Genomic DNA, 27,228 nt, shown 5'->3' with positions numbered 1-27,228 from the left:
CTTTTATGTAGACCTGCCACTAGAGGGGGATGGAGGAATACACATTGCCAGGACCACTGAATTATGTGCACTCCAGCCCTGGACACCGGTGACCCTTTGTGACAGAATGAATATGTCTGTAAATAAAATAATATTTAATAGCCAAAGAGCTTGAGGGGGTGTGATTCAGATTTAGAAAAAACTCCATCAAACCAGGTGAAATTACCCTACTCAATGAACAAGTGAACAAACCATTTTATTTCTGAGGCAGGCTAGTCTCTGAAATACAACCTCAGGGGTGTGTTGTTAATCTTTCAAAAGGTAGCTATTAAAGGTTTTGTATCCCCAGTGGGCCATCTCTTAGGCCTTGACTAGACAAACCCAGAGAAAAAGCAGCAATCCCCTTACTTTACCCCACTTCATTGTACATGTAGGTAATTCAGAAAAATTGTTTGCAGAGTGGAGGTGGTTGGTCTTGAGTAAGATGGGAAGCCTGGCTGGACACAAAGCTGCGGCAGGGTGTGGTGAGATCTCTGAATGCATGAAAGACAGCTGAGATTCACTTGCTCTCAGAACAGGATGGGGTTGGAACTGCAGTCAGACACAGATTGCTCTTTGGAATACTTAAGGACTGTGTTTTCCCTCGGTAACTTTCAGTGAGAATGCCTGGCCTGGTTTAGCTTATGCAAACTATAAATCTAGGTATGTTATGCAAGGCATTTTTAACTCCATTTTTTTGTTTTAAAATAATCTTGTTCTTACTAAACAATCTGCTGTTGTGTGTGGAGAAGGTTCACCCTAAAACCCTCAAAAGAGGGGTTCCAGATGGCAAAGAGGTCCTGGAACTTAAACCCCAACACTCAGACAATCAGACAGGGGCAAAGGCCTCCATTCCTAGTGAAGCGTGTTGCAAACAGCTGTGGCAGACAAACAAGTGGGCTGATGCCAACCGGACCGAGGAAGCGACAAGAGTTGGCAGTGACTGTGCTGGCTCTAGAGACCTATCTTGCAGGGTCTTTCATCACACACAAATACAATGGAACCTATTTATTGTGAAGCCCCCCTCTTCTCTCCCCCCCCCACCAATTTCACTCTAATCAGAGGGATGTAGACACAAAATACGAAATCAGAATGTGTGGCACTTTTATTATCTAAATAAAATTCTACTCAAATGCTGTCTTCAAAGTAACACGAAAAGTCAAACTTAACCAAATGTTCACTCATTGCTCCCTGAACATTTTCTGGGTTAGAGGATACTCAAGGAGAAACGTGTGACAGCCTCAGAACAAGGGGGGTTGGGTGCTGAGGAGGGGGAAAGAGATTAAACTGGAACTGTTTGCTGCAGAGGTAGCACGCACAGCTCAGAGGTCTCTTCTGAACAATTAACAAGGAGCAGCACCGGAGGAGCAGCTGACTATACCACATTTCTCAGGTAAAACACCGCCTGCCATGAATAATGCACTAGGTAGTGCTATGTCAGAATGGCAACTACAGTGCTGAACTGTTCAGTGCATCCAGGAGGCAAGGGAGCTATGCCTAATACAGCCTAGTGCATGAGCGACATCTAGAAAGTAACATGAAGGAGGATGTGCCTTTTGAAGTTCTTGGGAGATTCCACAGGAGGAAGGACTCTCTGTGCCTGACCAGGGACTTGAACCCTAGACCCTCTGATTAAAAGTCTGATGCTCTACCAACTGAGCTAGCCATCTAGAAAGTACACACCTGCCAGGTGGCTAAATGAATCATAGAATCATAGAATAACAGAGTTGGAAGGAAACTCTGGAGGCCATCTAGTCCAACCCCCTGCCCAGAGCAGGACCAATCCCAACTAAATCATCCCAGCCAGGGCTTTGTCAAGCCTGACCTTAAGATCTTCTAAGGAAGGGGATTCCACCACCTCCCTAGGTAACGCATTCCAGTGTTTCACCACCCTCCTAGTGAAAAAGTTTTTCCAAATATCCAACCTAAATCTCCCCCACTGCAACTTGAGACCATTACTCCTTGTCCTGTCATCTGCTACAAATGGAATAGTTACATTCAGGTAAACACACCTGTTCTGTGCTGGATGTTTCAGACACACCTAGACGTTCTGTGTGGATGAAACATCAACAAAAAGCAGCAGCCCGGTGGTGAACAATCAGCAAGGCCACTGAAGGCTTGAAAAATTACTTCAGTCCCATCCTCCTGTTCCAGAGGGTGTTGGCTACACTATAGGATCTTGGCAGGGTAAAGTGGGGAGAAAGAAGGTGGGAATCTTGGGTTCCATCTTTAAAAGGAGAAAATATAACAGGGAATATGAGCATAGGTGCTGAGTTTTTCTTTTTCCGAGGGGTGCTCCAGCCCCAGATTCTGCCATGAGATATACGTCCCATGAGTTACATTCATAAAAAGGAGGATAGATTTTGTTTTGTTGGCCATTATAAAAGAGGCATTTTAATAGGAAATTGCAGCACACTTAGAAAAGCTATTTTAGTGTGTATACAATGAAAATGTGTGTGTGTTAGTGTTAGAGAGAGACACACAGAGAGACTACCCAAATCTGCTAGAAGTGAGATGTAACATACTATTTTGTACCATTTTATGTGTGCTGACCCATGTCAGTTTTGACACGATAATAAGCTGTTTTTAGCTATAAATTTATGTCTTCCCATTATCCCCTCTTCTCTCCTCCTCGCTTGACTGTTCTTGGCAAGAAAAACCTACTTCAGCTTCCAATTCTGGCCATCATATTCACATTACAAAAATAATTAACCAGTCGTTTTCCTTTATCCACTCACCGTCCTTCTCAAACCGGCACAAGGGAAGTTTTATAAAATCAATACACTTCCTATAAACATTAATCATAAATGTGAAGTATCAAAAAGGAGTTGTGCAAAAAGTTGTCCAGCTTTATAAGGGGTGTGTGGGGGGAACATCATAAGAACATAAGAAAATAGAAGAGAGAAAATAGATGGGAATAATATGGAACAAGAGAGACAGAGATCCACAGCAATCCAAACTAGACTCACAGTCCATCTCGCAGCTCTTGTGTATCATTCGATGTCCCAAGGGATCTAAGGGTTCTTTCCAAGGAAGTCACTGTCAACACAAAAAGAAAGAAAAGAGAAAGAAATGACACCACATTTCAGACAAAAGTATTTATATTTTTAAATGGGGTTTCTTTCAAACCTTTTTGCTAATAACTAACATATGGATAAATAAAAACACAGAACACAGCAAGAGCTGAAGGTCCAACAATACTAACTCCAGGAGAGGAAATTAATAATGTGGAATAATCCTTTTGCATCTTGAGGGTGTATTATACACATTTGTTATATTTATAGACCATAACTGTACAAAGAGATTTACAACAATTCAGATAAACCAAAGAAAATCTCTGCCCCATAGACCTTACAATTGAACAACACAAGCCCAAGAGTGCCCTTTGGTCATTTTCTGTGGTACATTTTCTAAAAAGATTCAGAGGAGGTACAGAAGAATGCTTGGTTTAAATTAATGATCTAAGGATAAGGAGTGGCATGAAAGGAGAAAAATATGTAATAGAGGAAGAAGAGGACGGAACAGTCTAGTATAAATGAATTAAAAGGAAGAAGGAGGCCATGCAGGAGATAAAGCTGGAACAGAGTTCGGGAGCATATGGAAAGCAAGGCTAATCTAAATTGTATGTGGATAATGAAGAGCCAGTGGAGACAGTCAAGCAAAGAGATATGGTGAGAGAGTAGCAGGAAAGGAAAATGACCTTTAAGGTAACCTTAAATGAGCTCTACTCCACACTCCAGAAGAATAAGGTCACTGTCAATATGTTCTGTGACCCCCTCAAGTTCACTGTCAATATGTCCCGTGGGAAAATTAGGCCGTGTCTCCCAAATACGGCATTCGGTTCAACTCCAAGCATGTCTGACCACTGTTAAACATCTACCCCAACTGTACAGCCTGAAAGACTGTTGGTGTCCAAGTAAATGTACTTTTCACCCTGAATTCTAGATGCAGATTTGAAATCCTAAAGTAAGACACCCCACAAAGGACACATGGGCTGCAGAGTCAATTGGCTGCTACATTAAAGAGTCTACATTATTTTTAAAATTTAAGAACAAAAAGGTAAATCTCACATTCATGGTATTATCAGATTAGTCCAGTGGATCCCAGAGCATAAGAACATAAGAATGGCCATACTGGGTCAGACCAAAGGTCCATCCAGCCCAGTCCTGTCTGCCAACAGCAGCCAATGCCAGGTGCCCCAGAGGGAGAGAACCTAACAGGCAATGATCAAGTGACTTCTCTCCTGACAAACAGAGGCTAGGGACACCATTCCTTACCCATCCAGGCTAATAACCATGAATGGACTTAACCTCCATGAATTTATCCAGTTCTCTTTTAAATCCTGTTATAGTCCGAGCCTTCACAACCTCCTCAGGCAAAGAGTTCCACGGGTTGACTGTGCGCTGAGTGAAGAACTTCCTTTTATTTGTTTTAAACTTGCTGCCCATTAAGTTCATTTGGTGGCCCCTAGTTCTTATATTATGGGAACAAGTAAATAACTTTTCCTTATTTACTTTCTCCACACCACTCATGATTTTATAGACCTCTATCATGTCCCATCCTTAGTCTCCTCTTTTCCAAGCTGAAAAGTCCAAGCCTCTTATTCCCTCCTCATATGGGACCCATTCCAAACCCCTAATCATTTTAGTTGCCCTTTTCTGAACCTTTTCTAATGCCAGTATATCTTTTTTGAGATGAGGGGACCACATCTGTACACAGTATTCAAGATGTGGGCCTACCACGGATTTATATAAAGGCAATATGATATTCTCTGTCTTATTCTCTATCCCTTTTTTAATGATTCCTAACATCCTGTTTGCTTTTTAGACTGCTGCTGCACACTGTGTGGACGTCTTCAGAGAACTATCCACGATGACTCCAAGATCTCTTTCCTGATTAGTTGTAGCTAACCTAGCCCCATTATATTGTATGTATAGTTGAGGTTATTTTTCCCAATGGGCATTACTTTACATTTATTCACATTAAATTTCATTTGCCATTTTGTTGCCCAGTCACTTAGTTTTGTGAGATCTTTTTGAAGTTCTTCACAGTCTGCTTTGGTCTTAACTATCTTGAGCAGTTTAGTATCATCTACAAACTTTGCCACCTCACTGTTTACCCCTTTCTCCAGATCATTTATGAATAAGTTGAACAGGATTGGTCCTAGGACTGACCCTTGGGGAACACCACTAGTTTCCCCTCTCCATTCTGAAAATTTACCATTTATTCCTTCCCTTTGTTCCCTGTCTTTTAACCAGTTCTCAGTCCATGAAAGGATCTTCCCTCCTATCCCAATACAACTTAATTTATGTAAGAGCCTTTGGTGAGGGACCTTTGGTGAGCAGCACTGAGGTAGTGTAAAAATGGAACAGCCTGCAGCCACCTTCTTCTTTAACCCAGTGATATAGCCTCTGGATTCCACAGCTCCCACATGCAACTGTACATCTTCATCTGAGCAGCCTTCCATTGAGCGAAAGAGCGATAACTGCTTGCTGGGATCCCGAGTCTCTGCAAACCTCACACCCTTGTATTAGTGACTAGGGTGGCTGCAACTGCATGTTGATCTCCATGGGTCACGCTTTGTCCATCCTTATACGACAGACATTCATTTTTCCCCACTCCCAGACGGCGTGCGTTCATTCTTGTCAACCCGCACCTTGTTAGGAACACCGAAACTGCTCTACCAGAACAGATCAAAAAATCAATTAGCCCCAAATCCTGTCACCGACACTGGCCAATGCCAAATGCTTCAGAAGAAGGCATAAATCCCCGGTAATTACCTCACCGAGGATTTTGTTTGTGGTTGGTGTGCCTTAGTATGCAACTCCCGAGGAGCTAAGAAACAACATACATTGCCGCTTTCCACTCACCCGTGCTCTCGTTCATCTCCTCCCCGAGTCTCATTCCATCCCATTCTGTTCCAAAGAAGAGGCTGGTCACAAGCCGTGAATGTGAGGAGGCATCACGCGCCAAGCCAATGATTCATCCAAATGCTGAGGTTTTTATTCAGGCAAAAATCCCCCCCCCCCCCCCCCGTGTAATAGGAAACCATTGTGCCTGAGCCCAAATCCGTCCTAGGGCTCCGCTCCCTCCCCTGTCCCATCAGTGGTTTCTCCTTGAGCTGGCATAAGCCATAAAAAACCATCATGGCAGTTAAACTGCCACTCCACAAACACTCTGTGCTCCCCTCCCTTCCGGTGTGCACGAAGGGCCCACGTACAGAATGCAATGCAGGCCAAGGCCGATTTGCAGACAGTGTGCTGTTCTGGTCACCCCATATCCCCCTAATCATTTTTGTTGCCCTTCTCTGTACCTTTTCCAATTCTCCATTGGAAATGTACAGAGAACGGAAAAAAAAAAAAAGAGTAGGGGTCTGGAACAGCTTCCATATGAGGAGAGATTAAAAAGACGGAGACCGTTCAGCTTGGAAAAGAGACAACTGAGGGAGGATATGATAGAGGTCTATAAATCATGATTGGTGTGGAGACCGTGAATAAGGAAGTGTTATTTATCCCATCACATAATAGGCAGCAGGTTTAAAACAAACAAAAGGAAGTTCTTCTTCACACAACGCACAGTCAACCTGTGGAGCTAATTGTCAGGGGATGCTGCGAAGGCCAGAACTATAACTGGCTTCAAAAAAGAATTAGATCGTTTCATAGAGGATAAATACATCAATAGCCGTTAGCCAAAATGGTCAGGGATGAAAGCCCGTGCTCGGGGTGTCCCTAGCCTCTGTTTCCCAGAAGCTGGGACTGGATGATAGGGAATGGATCACTTGATTCTGTTCTGTTCATTCGCTTTGAAGCGCCTGGCATTGACCACTGTCAGAAGACAGGATACTGGGCTAGATGGACCATTGGTCTGAACCAGTATGGCCATTCTTATGTTTATGAGGGATGCGGAGGCACCAAAGCAGGACTGGCCTGGAGCAATGGGCCTGATCTTACATGCATCTGAGTATCCTTATCTCCCATGGGAATCAAGGCGATCCTGCACCTGGCAGGATCAGGACCTGTAAAAAGCCTTCAATCAGGCCAGAGATCACCGTGAAGTGGCAAATTACAGCAGGCATAACCCTGCAAGTTAAGAGCAGGCTGACCTCCACAATAAGCACCCTGGGCTCTAAGGTAGTTAGCAAGAATAGTTTAAACTCTCATCCAAGGCCTCATCCTCTTGCATCTTGACTGCTGCAACCTCCTCCTTCTGGCCTCGATAAATCCCATCATGCCACACTCATATCCATTCAAAATGCTGCAGCAAAGATCATTTTCCTGGTTCCTTGCTTCAACCATGTCAACAACAAAAAATGCGTCACGTTATCACTGGGGCAGGAGGTGGTAAGGTCCTCCTTCACAAGTTACGCCCTGCCCCACTTCATTGTGCAGTTTAGTCTCCCAAGTTGCAGGAACACGTCTTTTGAACTTTGCCAACCCAGAATGTTCTAGATCTAACAGGTACAGTCACCAGAGTTGTAAAAGGCAACTCAGGAGGCTCTTGCTGGGGAGGGGAGGCACTGAATGACTTAATTATATTTTAAAAGCTGAGTTCCAGCTTCCATTCTCATCTTCCTGTTTCAGTTGTTCAGGACTTCCTCATACAAATTCCATGTTTTGTCTCAGCCGAAGGGAGTGATTTTTTTTTTAACTTTGAGCCAAAGAGGTGCTTTTGAATTTTGCAACTGGGAAAAACAAACCAAAAAAAAGCTACCTTTTCCATATGTTCCCATTGGAATGGCTGCAGCTAGAAACTTGACTTGTTTTGCACTCCACGACGACTTAAGATTTATCAAAATCAGTCCAGCAGATTTTTAAAGCTAACAGTGAGACTCTTGTAAATCAACAACATAAGTTGGCTTTTATTACTTATGTTATTTAATCTATGCCACAAAATATACAAGATACAGAAAAGTGACTAAGTTAAATCCAGAAGAAAACATTTTTTTGAATGTTTGATGTCTGAACCTCAATGTTGAATCAACAGTAGATTTGTTTATTTTTCCTTCTTGCATTTAACATATCAAGTATGTAAGCACTTGACAAATACACAATGAAAGACACTAAATAAATACAGGCTATTATTATTACTTATCTCTTGGATTTTCTCAAGACACTCTCAATGGTACAAACATATATACATCACTGGTTGCTCTAGTATCTTAGGTCATGAAAAAGAACAGATAACTGGTATGGACTCATCACCTGACTGTGGAATTGGAAGCCAGGAAATCCTAAATTCTAATCCTTGTTCTGACACTGTCATAAATATAAAGGGAAGGGTAAACCCCTTTAAAATCCTTCCTGGCCAGAGAAAAAAATCCTCTCACCTGTAAAGGTTTAAGAAGCTAAAGGTAACCTCGCTGGCACCTGACCAAAATGACCAATGAGGAGACAAGATACTTTCAAAAGCTCGGAGGAGGGAGAGAAACAAAGGGTCTCCGTCTGTCTATATGCTGGTTTCTGCCGGGGATAGACCAGGAATGGAGTCTTAGAACATTTAGTAAGTAATCTAGCTAGGTATGTGTTAGATTATGATTTCTTTAAATGGCTGAGAAAAGAACTGTGCTGAATAGAATAACTTTCTGTCTGTGTATCTTTTTGGTAACTTAAGGTTTTGCCTAGAGGGGTTCTCTACGTTTTGAATCTAATAACCCTGTAAGGTATCTACCATCCTGATTTTACAGGGGGGATTTCTTTATTTCTATTTACTTTTATTTCTATTAAAAGTCTTCTTGTAAGAAAAATGAATGCTTTTTCATTGTTCTCAGATCCAAGGGTTTGGGTCTGTGGTCACCTATGCAAATTGGTGAGGCTTTTTATCCAGCATTTCCCAGGAAAGGGGGGTGCAAGTGTTGGGAGGATTGTTCATTGTTCTTAAGATCCAAGGGTCTGGGTCTGTAGTCACCTAGGCAAATTGGTGAGGCTTTTTACCAAACCTTGTCCAGGAAGTGGGGTGCAAGGTTTTGGGAAGTATTTTGGGGGGAAAGACGTTTCCAAACAGCTCTTCCCCAGTAACCAGTATTTGTTTGGTGGTGGTGGTAGCGGCCAATCCAAGGACAAAGGGTGGAATATTTTGTAGCTTGGGGAAGTTTTGACCTAAGCTGGTAAAGATAAGCTTAGGAGGTTTTTTATGCAGGTCCCCACATCTGTACCCTAGCTTTCAGAGTGGGGGAGGAACCTTGACAGACACTGACTCCATCTGTGACTTATCCAAGCCACTTCATTATTCTGTGGCTTAGTTTTGCTATCAGTAAGGCAGAAGTAATATTTCTCTCTCTCGTAGGATTAATTCATCGATTTGTAACATACCTTGACAGTGAAAACTGCTACATAAGCAATAAGAATTACCCTTTTCAGGAGCCTGGGTGGTGTGACGAACTGTATTGCCACCTTGAGGTACTGGGGATGGTCAATTTTTTTCCATCACAACTGGTTTTTAATGGAAAACTGGGCTTTTGACTAAAGATTTTTGTTTTTCATGAGAAGTGTCCGCTTTTCCATGGGAAATTCCAGCTTTTCATCAAAAAGCGGAACACCTAAAAATTAAAAGGTTTTTGGTTCAATACCAAAAGTTTCAATTCCAAAAAGCCGCCCAAGGGAGTTGTAGTTCCCAGGTTTTCTGACCCCATCTTCCCAATGAGCTAGCTATGCACCATGGCTGCTCAGCAAGAAGGGGGACTGTTCTGCATCATGGAAAATGTAGTCCAGACAAAGCCCAGCAGCCCATAAAGGAGAATGGGAGCACAAGGCACGCAAACTACAACTCCCATGAGGCATCACAGTGGCATTTCCTAATCAATTTTCTTTCTTTCTTTTTTTTTTTTTTGGTTTTGAGTCAAAAGTTTGGTTGAATTTTTTCCAGTTTAGATTTTTCACTAAAAATCAACAAAAATATTTATTTTCAATTTCAACATAATTTTCTATGAAAAAATTCTGACTAGCTCTAAGTGGAAATGGAGAGAAAGAAGAAAGCTTGCACATGAAAGGAGGGGGAATATTAGTTGCATTCTCCATAAAATCTCTGCCAGCTGGCTGGAAAGACCCAAGAATAGAACAAAGCCTGCTTGGTCCTTGTTATCTTTCCCAAAACCCAAACAACCAATAAAGCCTTTTAATTTAATTAGCATGCTTTTAATTACAGGAGGAGAAAGAGTATCAACAAAACAGTGAAGTGAGAGGGTCCTTGCTTACAAACTTCATCCATCCATCCCACTTCATTCTTTGATTCAATCTCCCACCGACACCAGCTACTTCTAATGACAAATCTGCTGAGCTCTGCATCCAGAATGTTTCTGTTCCTAAAGGCACAGTAAACATTCACTGTCATCACAGTTCGTAAAGCTCCACACACCCAAGTCCCTGAAACACAGTTCAGAAATTCCCACAAATTCATGCTGCAATATGACCCTTTTAAAGTTGCCACGGTCAATGAGATCTTGAGTCATCCATATAAGTGCCAGGCACAGGCTGGAACAGCTGTAATAATTAATGCATCCAAATTTCAGAAATGAGTCATATATTGGAGAAGTGAAGACGTTAACTTCAGTAGGGGTCTCAGCCAGTGGTCCCTTTTTTGCCCTCTCTCCCCGCCTTTTACCTCCCATGTATTTTTCCATCTTGTACACTAGGGATGAGATATTCAAAACAACCTAGGGGATTTGGATGCCTGATGCAGTCTGTGATGAAGTGACTCACCAGCCAGTGTGCTATCTTGTACCTGGATGAGGCATTATTCTTTTGGGTTATTTTCTCTCTGTAACCCCATCAACCAACCATTCAGATTTTGTGGTGGTTTCCTTTGTCTTGTGACTTGGCCCTCCAGCCAGGTCACATTTTGTCTCACATCTTTTTTGGTTAATCCGACTTCAACTCAACAGTAGTCCCAAAACAGGTCATCAGCCTTGGTCTAGGCCCAACAAAGTCCTTCTGGCCCTTGTGTTTGGGATCTTTACACTAGTTTCTTCAGTGAGGTTGTAGGGAAACCCATTCCCTCACTCTATCCTGTGTTCGAGCCCAGAGACCTGCAACAAGCAGTTAAGGTCTGTCTCATTGGATCTTTTGATTCTTCCCTGGGCTAATTCCTACTCTGACCTGCCTTCTCAGGTGCCTCGCATTGCTGGCAGGGTCCCATTATGCCAAAGGAAAGAGAACTATTCTAACAGAGATAAAGACTGGCACCAGCCCTTCTGTCCCACAGTTTCCACAAGGGTCCATCAGTCATCTATACTGCTACTCCAGATCCACAGGAAATCTAAGGCACCTTGGCTCTCTGTTGTGCTCCACTCTGGGAGCTGAGAATGAGAGGTCTATCCATCGCCCAGGACTGGGGCCTTCAGAATTGAGTTTCTCTCTTTTAATGCTCCTCCTCCAAGTCTGGCGTGCTTCACAGGAACAGTGGGGTGCAGCATTCTGAGTCCAGATCTGCTCTTTAACCCTTCCTGTGTAGTGAGGGGTTTGTATACCTCCAAGTCATCCTTTGATTTGACTGTAAACCAGGGTCACCTCCCCACCTTCACTTATCTCCTTTGGGCTTCCCTAGGTTGAAATTAAAAGGTGTTCAATAGTAACAGGATCACCTGGGTATCTTGGCCAACACTTCCTCTTCTCTACGAAACAGGATCTAGTATCCACAGCGGTGTATGGACAATTTGATAACACAAACAGCTGCCGCCTTTGCTATACATTCACCTCAGTGCCAGCATCTCACTCAATGCTTTGTAAAGCACTTGGAGATGCAATAATATGAGAGCCCCGAAGTCGTTACACTTTAGCTAATAATTATTTTTTGTAGGATATACAGAGAGGTCCAAAGGATAAATTGAGAGTTTTCACTAATGTCCGTTAGCTTCTCTAACAGCAGAGTTTAACCTTTCTAGAGGTCTCCCACGTACGATAATTTCCTCCTGAGTTTTTTATATCCACATTCTTAACAAATCAATCTAAAGTGCAATCTATATATCGCCCATTTCCAAGATGAAACATGACAGCTTCTAAAAATATTTCAAGGCCAATTAGACCTTCAGAGAAGAACTCAATGCAGCAGCAACACACAGTATGGTACTTGCCATAAGGAACTCGTCAGATAACAGAATGAGTCAAGGCGGCCTACGCATTCTCAAATGTACTCAATTGATGAGAATGTATTAGGGTTATGTATATCATTCAAGTAGGAAAGAAGTAGTTCATCATGATGATATGTTTTTGACTTCTGCAGAGAAAACCATGGCAATTCAGAGTGAAGGCTACCCCCTTAATGTCTTCGGACTGCCAAACTAGGGAGATCTATGGAAGACAGGCTGATCTGATCTTCCATAGGTTCTGTGTAACAGCAGCATAGATCTTTGATATTTTGTATTTTAGAGCAAAGAAATTTGTTTGAGACAATTAATATGTCAACACCAGTTGCAGAGCCACGGAAAGGCCAATTTTGGACCCAATACAGTGGCGTTGCTTTTAAAGTGTCACAGGCTCTTTGCTCAGTGCAAGAGCATTTGGGCTGGGTGACCCAGAAGTCATTTCTAGCTTTAGCATCAGCAGTGTAGTTGAGGATAAATGTGGGTAAATGGAGTTTACCCACTTCTCATTTTGGGGAATATGAAGTTTAATCTTTTACCACTACACCACTGATCAGTATATGTGATATTTAAACACAGTGGGGCAGATCCCCAGTGAGTGTAACTGATGTCACAGGAACTGCACTGATTTGTGTAAATTGACGATCTGACTCAGAATATCCATATATTCTCTTGGAAGCTTTAAAAGCAATTGGTCCCAAAATGGCTACCAAAATTTTAGAGCACCTCGGGGACAGTACAGAAGCCTTTGCTCAGCCCCTCAGATCAAAGAAATGGGATGCACACTGCACCAACCTGTCATGTGACATCATTAACAAGCAAGTAGCAGGAATCTGAGATAGAAGATCCCTATTAGAGCATTCTGATGCTCCAACCGGCCAGTGCAGGATTGCTCCCTCCAGTGCATTCTTTAGTGATTAGTCCTTCAGACATGATCTACCGAACCAATTCCCTTTATTGGTGGTGTTTATTTTCTTTATTTATAAGGCATTTACTAGGTGGCAGCTAAGTGCTGCTCAATAAAAAAAAAAAAAGAACACAAACCCCTTTTTAAAAAAGTTACTACAAAAGTCCCCAATCAGCTAAATGTAATCCATAACCTTGGAATTAAAAAAAAAAAATCTGGCCCAAACACAAAAGCCGATAGTTATCAGGCAAACCTCCTTACCCACAAAGAGGACAGTTCCTAAACATCAAGAGGAATGAGGAAAGTAGACACAAAAACACAGGGAAGGGGACCAAAACATGGCTTCAAAAATATAGGCCACCTAAACAAGCCAAACGTTTACTCTCGTACTACATATTTCTTAGACACCTAGCATCATGATTTCTAAGCAATGAGATAGCAAACTAGCAGAATATAAATTGCATCATCGCCACTGGCTACAGCTATGATTCAAAATCCTCTAACTCTACAGGAGCAAGTGAAGCAATAGGGAAACAGTGATGCCTTGTGGATAAAACACTGGGCTGGCATTAAGAAGACCTGGCTATTCGTGGCTCTGTCACTAGCCTGCTGGGTAACCTTGGGCAAGTCACTTCCCTGCTCTGTGCCTCAGTTTCCCCATCTGTAAAGTGATACTGACCTCCTTTGTAAATCACTTTGAAATCTATGGATGAAAAGCACTACATGTTATTCTAATAGGTTGAGTGCCACTAATTTTTCCACAGATCCTCTTCCAGCTTTTTGTTGCATCGTTTTACCTAATTTTGCTGTTTCACCAACCTCATGCTAGGACATTTTCCCCTTGCTGGTCGCACCAATCTTTGTAACAGCCTGCCTTCCCCAGGGTTGTGAGTGCCAGTGCATAATCTCAGTAAGAGCAGCTGATCACAGAAGGCAAAAATAACTGCAACAACATCAGTGACCAGTACAGCATCAAGAAGCTATTTTATAGTTATCTCTTCATTCCAAAGGATACCCAAGTGCTTTAAAAGCATTATAAATTCATAGATTTTAGGGCCAGAATGAACTATTCTGATGATCCAGCCCATCCTCCTGCATAACACAGGCCATAGAATTTCATCTTGCAGTTCCTGACCATCACTTGCAGTTGAACAAGAGCTACATTTTACAGAGACATCAAATCTTGATTTAAAGACTCCGAGTGATGCCGAATCCATCATGCCTCTCAGCAAGCTGTTCTAATGCTTGGTCACCCTCATTTTTAAAGTTTGATTTGGTCTAGCTTCAACTTCCAATAACTAGATCTTGTTCTGCTTTTGTCTGCTAGATTAATGAGCCGTGTACTATCCGTTATCTTCTCCCCTCGTAGGTATTTGTAAACCTTGATCAAGTCACCTCTTGAATTTCTCAGTAAGCTAAATAAAGAGAGGCTTTTTGTATCTTTCCAGTCCTCAGTTCTTGAGGCTCTCCTCTGAACCCTTTCCAGTTTTACACCATGTTTCATAAAGCATTGGCACCATTATTCCAGCAGAGGAATAAAGAAATCACTTCAGACAGCACTGAAATGCAGACACTAGTGATGGAGAACACAACATCACACAACAGCAGTTCAGAACAAGAAGTGAAGAGTACTATAAATACTTGAAAGTTCAGGCAGAATTCAGTGGTTACATACAAAATGAAATCGGACAAGGATATTTATGATAAATCCTGATCTCTTTTGAGAAGTGTCACAGATTCTGAAATGACCGTAAGCAGCCAGAAACTGAGGTCTATATTCAATCTGCAAGACTAACCTTAGCACCATGCTGGGTCATGGTATCGGAACTCGTTCGGAGGAATTTCACCCCCTTCTGCAGCACTTGGCTTTTTCCTGGAAGTACGTCCTCTGAAGCAGCAAGAGTCCCATTGCCACCACAAAGCATCTCAAAGGTTAGCAGGGAATCCATTCTTTCTTATTGCTATTCAGCTTGCTAAGTGCATGATTCCTCACCCCCACATATATCACAAATGCTTTGTCTACACTACAAATGCTTTCCTGCTATAGCTATACTGGTAAAGCTATACTGGCAAAGACCCTGAGTGTAGACATAACATTAGCTGTGCCGACAGAAGCACTCTTCTGTTGGCATACTTGAATCTACACCAGAGAAATAACCAGCCTAGTTATGTTGGCCAGGGCCTGTGGCTTTTTCACACCCCTGACTGGCACCGCTATGCCAATAAAACTTTGTAGTGTAGAAGCGGTGCCAATAAAACTTTGTAGTGTAGAACTGGCCAAAGGGAAATTGCTGAAATTTCTATTCTATAGCAGGGATTCCCTTAACTTTGAGACACCAGGAGCCGCAAGGACTGCATGAGAGGGTTGCTTGTGATGGTTGGGGAGCAGGGCTTGACAGCCCAGGGTGTCACTTTCAGTTTATATCTTATGTTCCTAATGCTCAGGCTTCAGAGTTACAACAAGCCACTGGCAGGGGTCAGGAAGGGATGTCCCTCCCCCTGCAATGTATTCTGGGAGGTTGTTGTATCTTCTTCCTCTGAAGCATTAGGGATGGCCACAGGTGGTGACAGGACACTGGACGGGGTCGCACTGAGCATTCTCTCTCTCTCAAGTGCTTGGCTGGCTGGTTCTTGCTCATATGCCCAGGGTCTAACTGATCGCCATATGTGGGGTTAGGAAGGAATTTTCCTCCAGATCAGATTGGCAGTGACATTGAACGGGGGGTTCACCTTCCTCTGCGGCGAGTGGGTCAATTGCCAGGATTATCTGGGTCTATCTCTCTCAGTCATTGTCCTTCCACTGCAGGGTCCTCATACACTGGTGCTCCTCAGACTCACTTATACCCCTTGGACTCTGCTGTGGCACATAAATGACTGATCTCCTGTGGGTCTTATTTCCTTTGTTGTTGGATTTTGTGCGTGGATGCTGGTGGCCTGGGATACACAGAAGGTCAGACTAGATAATCAATTGGTCTCTTCTGGCCCTGATCTTTATGACACACTAATTTGCATAACTCTATAATCAGGATAAACTCATTGATCCTCTGTGTTATTAATGAAATTGACTCTTTTTTTATTTTTTCGGTGACAGGTTCAGCATCTTTTTTTACAAGTTTTACAGATGGGGAAGCTGAGACTCAGAGATATTAAAGCCTTGCCTGACGTCACACAGCAGGTCTGTAGAAGAGGCAGAATTGAATTCTAGAAGTCTTGACTCCTAGTTATAGTGACTTGATCCTATTCCTTACCTACCTCAGTTCTTATGATGTGTCAGTCACTGCAGGCACAGGGGAGAGAAACCAGTAATTCTGACTCCCAGGCCTTCTCTCTAATCATTAGAGAGCACTTCCCTCTGTCATTCGCTATCTTACAGCTGAATCTTCCAAGGTGCTGCAACCTCACCTCCTATTACCTTCGAGGAGTGTTGAAGGCCCTGAGCACCTCTCAAAAGGCACTCAGCACCCTAACCTACTGGGCCCTTAGGAAGCAGTATCCTAAACAGACACATGAGGAATTACCAGGAACAGCATTCCCATTTGATACAGAAGGAAGAATAAAGGAAATAGTAGCTGTTTTGCAAGCTAATATGACAGGCTCTGAACTTTGCAGCATTGCAACACTTCAAAGAAGCCGTGTAGCTTGTTCCACCTTTCTGCCTTCCAATTCCTTATTGTAACAGATGATATAATTAAAAATAGAAAAGGATGCCATCTCAGTAAGGATGGGAATATCTCTCTGCCTATTTAATGCAACATATGGGGGAATATTTTTACATCTTATAAAGAAAAGTGTATTGTACGTGTGCTGGAGCTCATGAGGCCAATCAGCAAAAATGCATTAATATCTGCTCCCTGACAAGAGGGCTTGCTGAACGCGGTATACATGCTTACAAGTCATCAGCAGGACTGCATACAATTGACTAGGAAGCCTTTCATTATACGCACCATTGGAGTTAATTCGGAAGATGTTGGCTGAAGTTTCCTGAAACAATTCCTGGAGTTCGTTGGGATCGATCTGCGTGGCTGCAACAAGACAAGTAGGAGAGCGCATGTTAATACATCTGGCCAGCGTATCGCCGTGCCTTGCTTAGCAAGAGACTAACATCAGAGCAGAGTCTCTGAACCAGCATGCACCAAAGAGAGGGACATTTATCATAGCTTTCTCCCTATACTTTGTTGTGGTGGTTGTACATATTTAACAAACACACAGTTACCTCTGAAAGTTAATGGGCTGAAAGTGAAACACTGGTTCTAACAATTATAGGCCCAAATACAACCTCATTGAGGTAAAGGGGAATCCCTCCACTGACATCAACAGGCTATGGAGCGGAGACAGAGCATTTACAGGGGCAGGTTTTTATAGGCTGCCTTTCTTTATGTGCCCAGAATTTGCAGGCACAATCAACTGTAGTGCAGTTTTCACCCACAATTATTTTGGAGGCAAGTGATTCTATTTAGGCACCTAGGCTGATAGTTTCCGAGCTGCCTAAGGCATCTGGATGCACACATTCCCATACAAATGAATAGGAATAGGACATCCAACTCCAATGGTGGCTCTGAAAATCTCACCTCCGATTCCCTGATTGTAGCCACATGTTGCACATGCAACACTGTGATTATCTAAATATTTGTATAAGACCCTTTTAGAATCATTGCCCCATTGTGCTAGGTGCTGTACAAATACACAGTAAAACTAGCCTCCCACCCTGATGCATTTATTATTTAATCTGAGACACGACACAACCATGTGCACCCACCAGACTAGTTGAGGCTAGGCTGAAAACTCAGATCCTCAATCATCAAAGCAGTCTTTAAACATAACTCACCCACAACGTTCCTGTCAAGAAGTCAGGCAGGTGTGAGAAAGTAAGAATCCAGCTTGACCCTGAACAAGGGAGCATTTGAAGGCGCGGCAATTAGCAAGGACTTCTTTTAGAGAGAGAGTGAGCATATTCGATAAAGGCAACCAATGAGAAATGAACACAATGCCTTCCTTACAATGTCTCTTTGCAGAATTGGATTACAGTTTAACAGGCCTCTTTGTGTATACATACATGGGCTCACACCCACACCCCTAAGAGATAGGGTGGATGAAGGCCAAATATGGTGCTGAACCTCTAATTTCATGCTCCCCCCTAAAAAAACACTGACCTCCCCAGGCAAACCTTTCCCCATCTCCTGGCCCCAACAGACTCTCCATCCCAGTCTCTCCAGGTGGGATTTTCATCTTCCTTCTGCTCCCGATTCCTTGTGCCTGCCCGCATATGCAGCAACCAGATAGCCAGCTGGCAGCAATCAGCTGTGCTGTAGTCCCTGGTGACCTCCACCTCGCTTACTGGTCTGCCTGAATCCCTTCTGTTAGCACCCAGTTATGAAAGAACATGCCTATATCTGTCCCTGAGCAGAAGGTGGCACCAGCTGGTATGAACCAGAGTTTTCCCATTTCCCACCTTTAAATTTATATGAAAATCCCTATCCCATCAATGTCCTCACAGCCTCAATAGCAAAAAAGGAGGGGTAGGAGCAAGTTTGAACAGGCATCCCCATGATTTACTTTAGCTGGCATTTCACTAAGAGGTACATGGTTAATTTTTTAATTCCTTCCTCATAATTCAATTCCTTTAACTTGTCCCTTATATTTTCATTCTAACTTGCAAAAGCCAGGAATTACGGAACAGAAGTAATCAGGTCATGCTTAACTCTCTCCCCAGAAATTTAATTCATTCACAGCCTGATCCAGTTCCCATTAAGTCAATGGCAAAATTTTTAATAGTGCATTATTAGCCCTTTAGTTCTTTGCTGAGGGCGTCAGAACTGTGGGTGACATTACAACATGGTCCCTGATTCAGGAAGGTCCCTGCATAGGTCTACTCGTGTACTTATAGTTAGGTACATGATTAAGTTCATTACTGAATCGGGACCCAAGCAAACTGAGATGTACTCAGACAGGCGTGTCTGGTGAAAGACAGCTTAGTCCCCAAAGTGAAAACGCTGACAACCCACAACTAGAACAGTACTCACTGAAACACAGTTAGTATTCCATTAAATTCCCCAAACAGCATGGACCAGAGTGGTTCATGGGCTTCTGTAGAGGGACCATCCTGCAGGAGTAAAATCAACCAGCAGGAGTTTACAAGGATCCATTTAAATGCTGAATCACCCCGAAAGCGGGATTTAGGATGATTCCATCAGATGTGGGAGCAACATATGCCTGCATATTGGAGATCATGAAATGTGAGAGGGAAGAAACACTTTTGTAGATACCTTACTGATCGACGCAATGTTCTGAAAGTTAAGACCAGAGGAAGAGCATAAGGATTGCTCAGCAGTTAGGACGCTGACTTGGGAGACCTGGGTTTGATTCCCTGCTCTGCTACATACTCCCTGTGTGACCTTTGGCAAGTCACTTTTCCACCTGTAAAATGAAGATAATAGCACTGCCCTGACTCACAGGGGTGAGTTATGAGGATAAATATATTAAAGATTGTAAGATGCTCAAACACTATGATAATGGGGCCAGAAACATAATTAGATTAGTTATAATAGGACTAACAAGACACACATGCTGAACCCTCAGATATGCAATGGAGAAAGGGAACCACCTCTAAACAAAACATCTTCAACATCAGCTAGAAAGCTGCCACAAATTTAATAAGGAGTACAATGTATTGTGAAGTGCTGATCTGTTAAACAGGCTGGAACCTGCTTGATATTTCTTGACCCCATCTGCAGCCCCACATCTCCTACTGTAACACAACGGCAATTTCATTGTTTATTTTTGAGGTTGTGCTATTTTAGCTTTAAACCTCAGATGCAGTTTAGAGTTTACACATGTGGAGAAGCGATTCTCACCCTGTGACTGTTCAGGAGGGCTGCAACAGCGAGAGTAACAAGTACAAGTTCCCTATTGAAAAAAGCAATTTCAAAAGAACACATCCACATTGCCAAGTGAAGTGGAGATGCCACAGCTCAGATACTTACTGACACCATAAAAAGAAAGGGAGGGGGAGAACAAGAAAGACAGTTGTGGCTAATAAAAATTATATGCTTCAGACTTCATAAAGCACAGTGTTAAAATATTACGATTCACCGAGATGAACTATGGGGTTGCCAATATGCAGTAAATATTTTGCATGCCCTGATGCTAATACAGTTCAGTGCCACGAATGAGGAAAGGTGAATTGTAATTATAGCTGAGATATTAAAGGCAGCATGGAGTTTTCGGTACAAGTGTTGCAGAAACACATGTGCAAATCAATTCTCCTCCACTTTAGTCTCCAATTATTTTTTTTTCCTTTTCCATTCACTTGTTGGCATCATCCCCTTGGAAGGCATCAAGAAAAATAAACAACTTCCATTGCTACCACTTTTTGCATCTCACATTTGGAATACAGCATTTCAATTATTTCTATTTTCTCAACTTTCTAAAGTAGCAGCAGCCAACATGGGTGCTTGTGATTTTTGTTCCACGGTTTCGAACAAGCCTCAGAACGTTTCCCCACCAAACTGCACATGCCATCACATGTGTGTGTATGAACCAGGCGTTTCAGCACCCAGCTAACCAATATGAGTGAGCAAAATGTGTCTGCGTGCAATTTTATGGAAACATAGTCCCCTGAAAATGTGATCCGAAGCATTTGAAAAGCCCTGAAAATAGTGAGTGCTTAATAGTTCACTTTGCTGCAGATGGTAGAATGTAAATCCTAGTTTCAATTGATCACACCAAAATGGTAGGAGGGGTTCTTTTAAAAGTATTTGTAATTGTTTATTTGTATTACAACAACATGTATGGGACCCAAATGAGATCAGTGCCCCATTGTGCTAACACTCTTCATACACGCAGTGAGAGACAGGCCGTGCCCCAGAAAGCTTACAATCGAAATAGACAAGACAGAGACTGGAAAGAGATACAGGTGAAGGGACTAGTGTGAGGTCAAACAACAGGGCAGTGGCAGGGCTGAGAACAGAAACGAAGTAACATGAGTTCCATTCCAGAGTCGCTGCCATTTGATCTCACTGCCTTATTTTCCCCATCTTAATAAGGAGATGAAATACATTTACATTTAAGAACTGGATGATGTTCCATGTGAGGTTTTCAAGAGAAACCAAGAGCCTTTAAGTATATTAAAAAAACAAACAAACACTACAGCACGGCAGGTTTTATATATGGAATGAACAAGGCACTTTTCAGGTAGATCAAATGTCAGGCCCTATGCAGATCTCATCATCCAAATACATTAACTAACTAATCCTATATGAGGGAGAAAAATATTATGCTCCTGTAGACAAGGACTGGTGGAGTGATTTGCCACAGAGGGAGTCAGAGTCAGAGCTTGGAAGGAGCAATAACTCAGGAGTTCACAGCTCTCATTCTCATGTTTACCAACATTTGGTCTGTTTCACCCCGTGTATTTCACCCGTGGTAGAAGTGATTCCTAGATCTACAGCTTGCCATGCACACTGGGATCCTTCAGGCTGACAGGCACTGTGTAAATCAGTCATTAGCTCCAGCTGTTATTGACATCAACTGTGGGAGGGAAAACAGAAGTCTGGGGGTCTTGGAAACCTCTTTCGGTTCATCTTGAAAACAAGTCAGATCTGGAGCCAAAGCAGGCTTATGTCTTGTCTTTTCTGATCTGTATTGTAAAGAACATCAAACTGGATCCAGTACAGGTCAAAGACCACAAAAATTGGTGCAGGCATCTACAAGAACTTCCCTATTACTAATTAAAATTGCCAGGGTAGCCAATGCTAATCATTCAGGCCTATTAATTATTTCACACTAATTTACAGTTGCTAGTGGCTTTTCTGCAGCCTGGTGTAATCAGCTGCCTTCATGAACTTATTTTTGTACCAAACCTGAAAGATCTAGAAGGTTGGAGAGAAAGAGACTGATAATTATAGTAACTGGTATGAAGAAAGGGAGAGGGACAATTGTTAAATCTCTCTACCCAGGATACTTATGTGGCCCTCATTGCTATAGTAGCTGAGCCACTCACAATGTTTTTATCCTCACAATACCTCTCTGAAGCATGGCTATTATCCCCATTTTACAGACGGGACCCACAGAGACATGTCCATGTTTGTGCATGTGGGTGACTAAAGTTTAGGCATCTAAAACCATATTGATGTTTTGAAGTTCTCCGTGTCGGTATGAGATCAGCATGTATGTGAAAGGCAGCTGGCTCAAAATGAACGTGGGCAAGATGAATGATGCCAGAAAGAGGGGAAAAAACATCTGCAAGATTTAGCTACCATCGTTGCAGCATCCTGTGTTGAAGGGGGATGCCTGCGGTTATCTTAGTTCATAGCCACAGGATCTATATGAACTGCCTGAACACTCAAATAGCCACAGCGTCCAGAAACAACTTCTTCCATCTTCAGCCTGTAAGGAATCAGTGCCCTAAACTGCTGGACAACGAACTGGCCATTGTGATTCACATCATCAGGACAAACTGGCTGAATTAGCGCAACTCACATTACTAACAGGATTGAACACACCGATATTAAAAAGGCTTCAGTTTTCTGGAGCACTGGAGACCAGAGGTTATCTGGAATGGCTCTCGCTCCCCCACTGCCCCCAACATTCTGCTCACTATCCTGGCTTCCCACACTACCCTGGCTTCCCACAGAACACAAGGTTTCAATTTGCATCTTTAAGGCTCTCCATGGCATTGGCCAACACTGTCTAAGACAACAACATGCTCCCAAAGACCACAATCTCCAAAGAAAGTCACACTCTGCTGGGCCGATGAAACTGTCCCTGTATAGGATCAAACTCATGAGGCCCCTGGAAGTTGGCCTACGGCTCTGCAACTTTCCTTTAGCCTCAAGGTCTTCCGAGCAAAAAAGAAACTGACTTCTTCACCTCAGCTGTATTAAACTAAACCCAAAAAGATAGAAGATGACAGGGGGAGGTAAAGAAGGACAAGACCAAAAAAAAAAAAATGGAGAGGGAAAAGCAGTACATATGGTAGGGAGAACAAGAACGGTGGTCTCTGGGAAGCAGGGAGGAAACCAGACTAGACCATGAGGTTAGTTGATGCAATGTGTATTAAGGTGTTCAAACAGTACAGTGAAGAAGGCAGAAAGGTAGGGTAAAATGATACCTAATCTTTTCAGAGTCTACTGTTACAAGGTGTTGGAGATCCACTTTATTATTAAGAAGATTTGATTGAAATAAGTGTCAAAGAATCGTAGAAGTGTAGGATTAGAAGGGATTTCAACAGGTTATCTAGTTCAGTCCCCGGAACTCAAGGCAGGACGAAGTAATGACTAGGCCACTTCTGAAAGGCGTTTGTCTAACGCAGGGGTGGGCAAACTTTTTGGCCTGAGGGCCACATCGGGGAATAGCAATTGTATGGTAGGTCATGAATGCTCACGAAATTGGGGTTGGGGTGAGGGAGTGAGTGAGGGCTCTGGTTGGGGGTGTGGGCTTGGGGGTGGGACCAGAAATGAGGAGTTCAGAGTGTGGGAGGGGGCTTCGGGCTGGGGCAGGGGAGTAGGGTGAGGGGGGGGGTGAGGGCTCCAGCTGGCAGTGCGAGCTCTGGGGTGGTGCTGAGGAGTTTCGGGTATAAGACGGTGCTCTGGGCTGGGACCAAAGGGTTCGGAAGGCAGGAGGGGGATCAGGGCTGGGGGAGGGGTGCAGGAAGTGGTGCAGGTTCTGGCTGGGGGTGCAGGCTCTGGGGTGGGGCTGGGGATGAGAGGTTTGGGGTACACGAGGTTGCTCCAGGCTGGGATCGAGGGGTTTGGAGAGGGAGAGGGGGATCAGGGGTGGGGCAGGGGGTTTGGGCATGGGGAGAGGCTCAGGGGTGCAGGCTCCAAGTGGCGCTTACCTCAAGCGGCTCCTGGAAGCAGTGGCATGTCCCTTCTCTGACTCCTATGTGGAGGCGCGGCCAAGTGGCTCTGCACGCTGCCCTGTCCGTGTGCACTGCCCCGCAGCTCCCATTGCAGCACTGGAGGGGGCCATTAGAACACGTAGGAGCCGGAGCAGGGCCATGGTGCGGCTTCCAGGAGCCACGTGGAGCAGCCCCCAACCCTGCACCCCGGGTAGAGTGCCAGAGCGGGGCCAATCCGTGTGGTGCGGCTCCTGACCCAGCGCCCTGGCTAGAGCGCCAAGAGTGGGAAAAGCCCCAGACCCTGCTCCCCAGCGGGAGCTCACGGGCTGGCTAAATGGCTCATGGGCTGGATTCTGCCCGCGGGCCGTAGTTTGCCCACCCCGGTCTAACCCATTCTTAAAAACCTCCAATGATGGAGACGAAGGCCTGTCGGGAATGGTCTAGTTATTACTTTGTCCTGCCTTGAAAAAAGTAAACAAAAATTGTGCTTGCCCTGCATCACTCTCATTATAATTTCAGCACACAAAGTGTTACTTAGATTGTAAGCTGTTGCAGACAGGAGCATCTCTTTGTTCTGTATTTGCTTAGTGCATAGCACAACTGGGACCTAATACTTGACTGGGGCTCCTAGATGCTACCATAATAGAAAAAAGAAGAAAAGAAGAAGAAAGGAATACACAGATTATAGATTTAATAAACAAGATGCATCAATGCAAGGGTTTTTCCCCAAAATATTACTCTTTTAGCCAGCCTTTGAAGACAATAACCTATCAGAGCAGATTTTGATTAAAAACTTAAACACCCACTCATGGCTGAAAGGCAGTGCTGTCGCATGGGTGTAATTTTAAAGTCATGTGTGTAGAAGAGCTGAAAGTGGCTGAGAACTTAAAAATTGGCCAGTTACAGACCACGAATTCCAGTAATGATTAAAAACAAACGGTTACCAACCTTGCGTAACTGTTATTCTTTGAGATGTGTCACTTGTGTCCATTCCATTCTAGGTGCGTGCGTGCCCTGAATGAAGCTGAGGCCCCCTTTTGCTCTCGGGATTAGAATCATAGAATCATAGAATATCAGGGTTGGAAGGGACCCCAGAAGGTCATCTAGTCCAACCCCCTGCTCGAAGCAGGACCAATTCCCAGTTAAATCATCCCAGCCAGGGCTTTGTCAAGCCTGACCTTAAAAACCTCTAAGGAAGGAGATTCTACCACCTCCCTAGGTAACGCATTCCAGTGTTTCACCACCCTCTTAGTGAAAAAGTTTTTCCTAATATCCAATCTAAACCTCCCCCACTGCAACTTGAGACCATTACTCCTCGTTCTGTCATCTGCTACCATTGAGAACAGTCTAGAGCCATCCTCTTTGGAACCCCCTTTCAGGTAGTTGAAAGCAGCTATCAAATCCCCCCTCATTCTTCTCTTCTGCAGGCTAAACAATCCCAGCTCCCTCAGCCTCTCCTCATAACTCATGTGTTCTAGACCCCTAATCATTTTTGTTGCCCTTCGCTGGACTCTCTCCAATTTATCCACATCCTTCTTGTAGTGTGGGGCCCAAAACTGGACACAGTACTCCAGATGAGGCCTCACCAATGTCGAATAGAGGGGAACGATCACGTCCCTCGATCTGCTCGCTATGCCCCTACTTATACATCCCAAAATGCCATTGGCCTTCTTGGCAACAAGGGCACACTGCTGACTCATATCCAGCTTCTCATCCACTGTCACCCCTAGGTCCTTTTCCGCAGAACTGCTGCCTAGCCATTCGGTCCCTAGTCTGTAGCTGTGCATTGGGTTCTTCCGTCCTAAGTGCAGGACCCTGCACTTATCCTTATTGAACCTCATCAGATTTCTTTTGGCCCAATCCTCCAATTTGTCTAGGTCCTTCTGTATCCTATCCCTCCCCTCCAGCGTATCTACCACTCCTCCCAGTTTAGTATCATCCGCAAATTTGCTGAGAGTGCAATCTACACCATCCTCCAGATCATTTAGGAAGTAGCAGGAAAAGAACCCTTTTCCCTTCATGTCCCGAGGGACCTCCTCCACCGCCCGAGGTGCAGGAGGTTCTCAACCTCTTGGACAAGAAGTTGCTCGTGAGAAGGGTCCCTGAAGAGGGACAGGGAGGAGAGGGGGTGGGAGTGATGGGTGACTGAAAATTGCAGGGTGTAGCCCCAAGATACTATGTCCAGCACGCAGCGGTCCGAGGTGACCCGCGACTAGGCTGAATGGCAGGGACAAACACGGTCGAGGAAAGAACAAGGTGGATCTGGGGAATTGAGGGCCATCGTTCTTGAGCGCACCTTCAAAATGAGTGCTTCTGACCCCCGGGATGCTTCACCAGGCTGGGCTGTGCCAGTGAGCGGGAGGAGGAAGGGCAGTGATGACTAATGCTCATGTCTCTCTCCCTTCTCCTTGCAGACCCCTGATGAGGCTGACAAGGCCTTGGTGGCAGGGGCGGCTGGAACTGCTTCCATGCAGACTGAGGCGTACGCATGCCCAGTGAGCGAAGGATGGGCTGAGTGTCCTTCAACCCATGCAGCCTTGCTTCTGTCTGCTCCGAAAAGAGACCATTCCCATCGAACGGGAAGTCCTGGATAAAGGTCTGCATCTCTTGGGACAGGCCGGCGGTCTGAAGCCAGGAACTGTGCCTCAAGACCACCGCCGAAGCGACCCCCCTCATCGCCGAGTCCACCGCATCCCACGCCATCTGGAGAGAGCACCTAGCCGCCGCGGTGCCCTCCTCCACAAAGGTGCCAAATTCCTGGGCCAGACCCTGAGGGATGGACTCCTCGAACTTATGGAGGGAGTCCCATACATTAAATTGCACCTGCCAAGAGGGCCTGATGGTTCGCCATCCAGAATTGCATGCTAGCTGTTGAATAAATCTCTCTCCTAAAAAGGTCCAGTCTTTTGGCCTCTATTTTTGTGTGTTGAACTAGTGTTTGGTTGAGACGACCAGCGAGGGCGAAGGTGGGTGGGAAATAGGTACTCGAATCCTTTAGCTGGGACGAAGTACTTCTTTTCAACCTTTTGGGAGATGGGAGGGATGGACGACGGGGTTTGCCAGAGGGCCTTGGCAATTTTCAGGACCACGTCATGCACTGTTAGTGCAACATGGGCAGGGGTGGAAGCTGAGAGGACATTCAACAAGGTGTCTGCCTGCTCAGCCATCTCCTCCACCTCTAAGCCCAAGTTCTCAGCCACTCGTCGAAGCAGGGCCTGGTGTTTAAAATCGTTCAGAAAGCTGGCCCTCAAGGGTCCCATGACTGGCTACTCCGGGAACCCAGGGCATCATCCCCTGGGGGGGGCGGAGTTTTGGGGTGGGTGCCCTCTCCTCTAACCCAACCTCCGAGTGGTTCTCATGCACCAAGCCTGGTGCCGCCAGCTGTTGCTCCAA

The 27,228-nt window shown here is 44.3% G+C and overlaps 1 protein-coding gene and 1 non-coding gene across 13 annotated transcripts in view; both read right to left on the bottom strand.

Moving 5' to 3' along the window:
* Positions 1 to 27,228, bottom strand: part of TSNARE1 (t-SNARE domain containing 1) — a 695,747-nt gene that overhangs the window by 399,709 nt on the left and 268,810 nt on the right. For all 12 annotated transcript variants that reach the window (XM_073329996.1, XM_073329995.1, XM_073329988.1 and 9 more), the window contains 2 exons: positions 16,943 to 17,020; positions 2,988 to 3,057 (listed from right to left, as the gene is read on the bottom strand). In XM_073329996.1, coding sequence (XP_073186097.1) covers positions 2,988 to 3,057; positions 16,943 to 17,020 — 148 coding nt within the window. The remainder of the gene's footprint in view (positions 1 to 2,987; positions 3,058 to 16,942; positions 17,021 to 27,228) is intronic.
* Positions 1,616 to 1,687, bottom strand: TRNAK-UUU (transfer RNA lysine (anticodon UUU)). Its single transcript has one exon. It is a non-coding gene; the product is annotated as a tRNA-Lys (tRNA).

Source organism: Lepidochelys kempii, chromosome 2 (assembly GCF_965140265.1).
Source record: "Lepidochelys kempii isolate rLepKem1 chromosome 2, rLepKem1.hap2, whole genome shotgun sequence".
NCBI classification, from domain to species: Eukaryota; Metazoa; Chordata; order Testudines; family Cheloniidae; genus Lepidochelys; species Lepidochelys kempii.
This window is presented reverse-complemented; position numbering and strand designations above follow the sequence as displayed.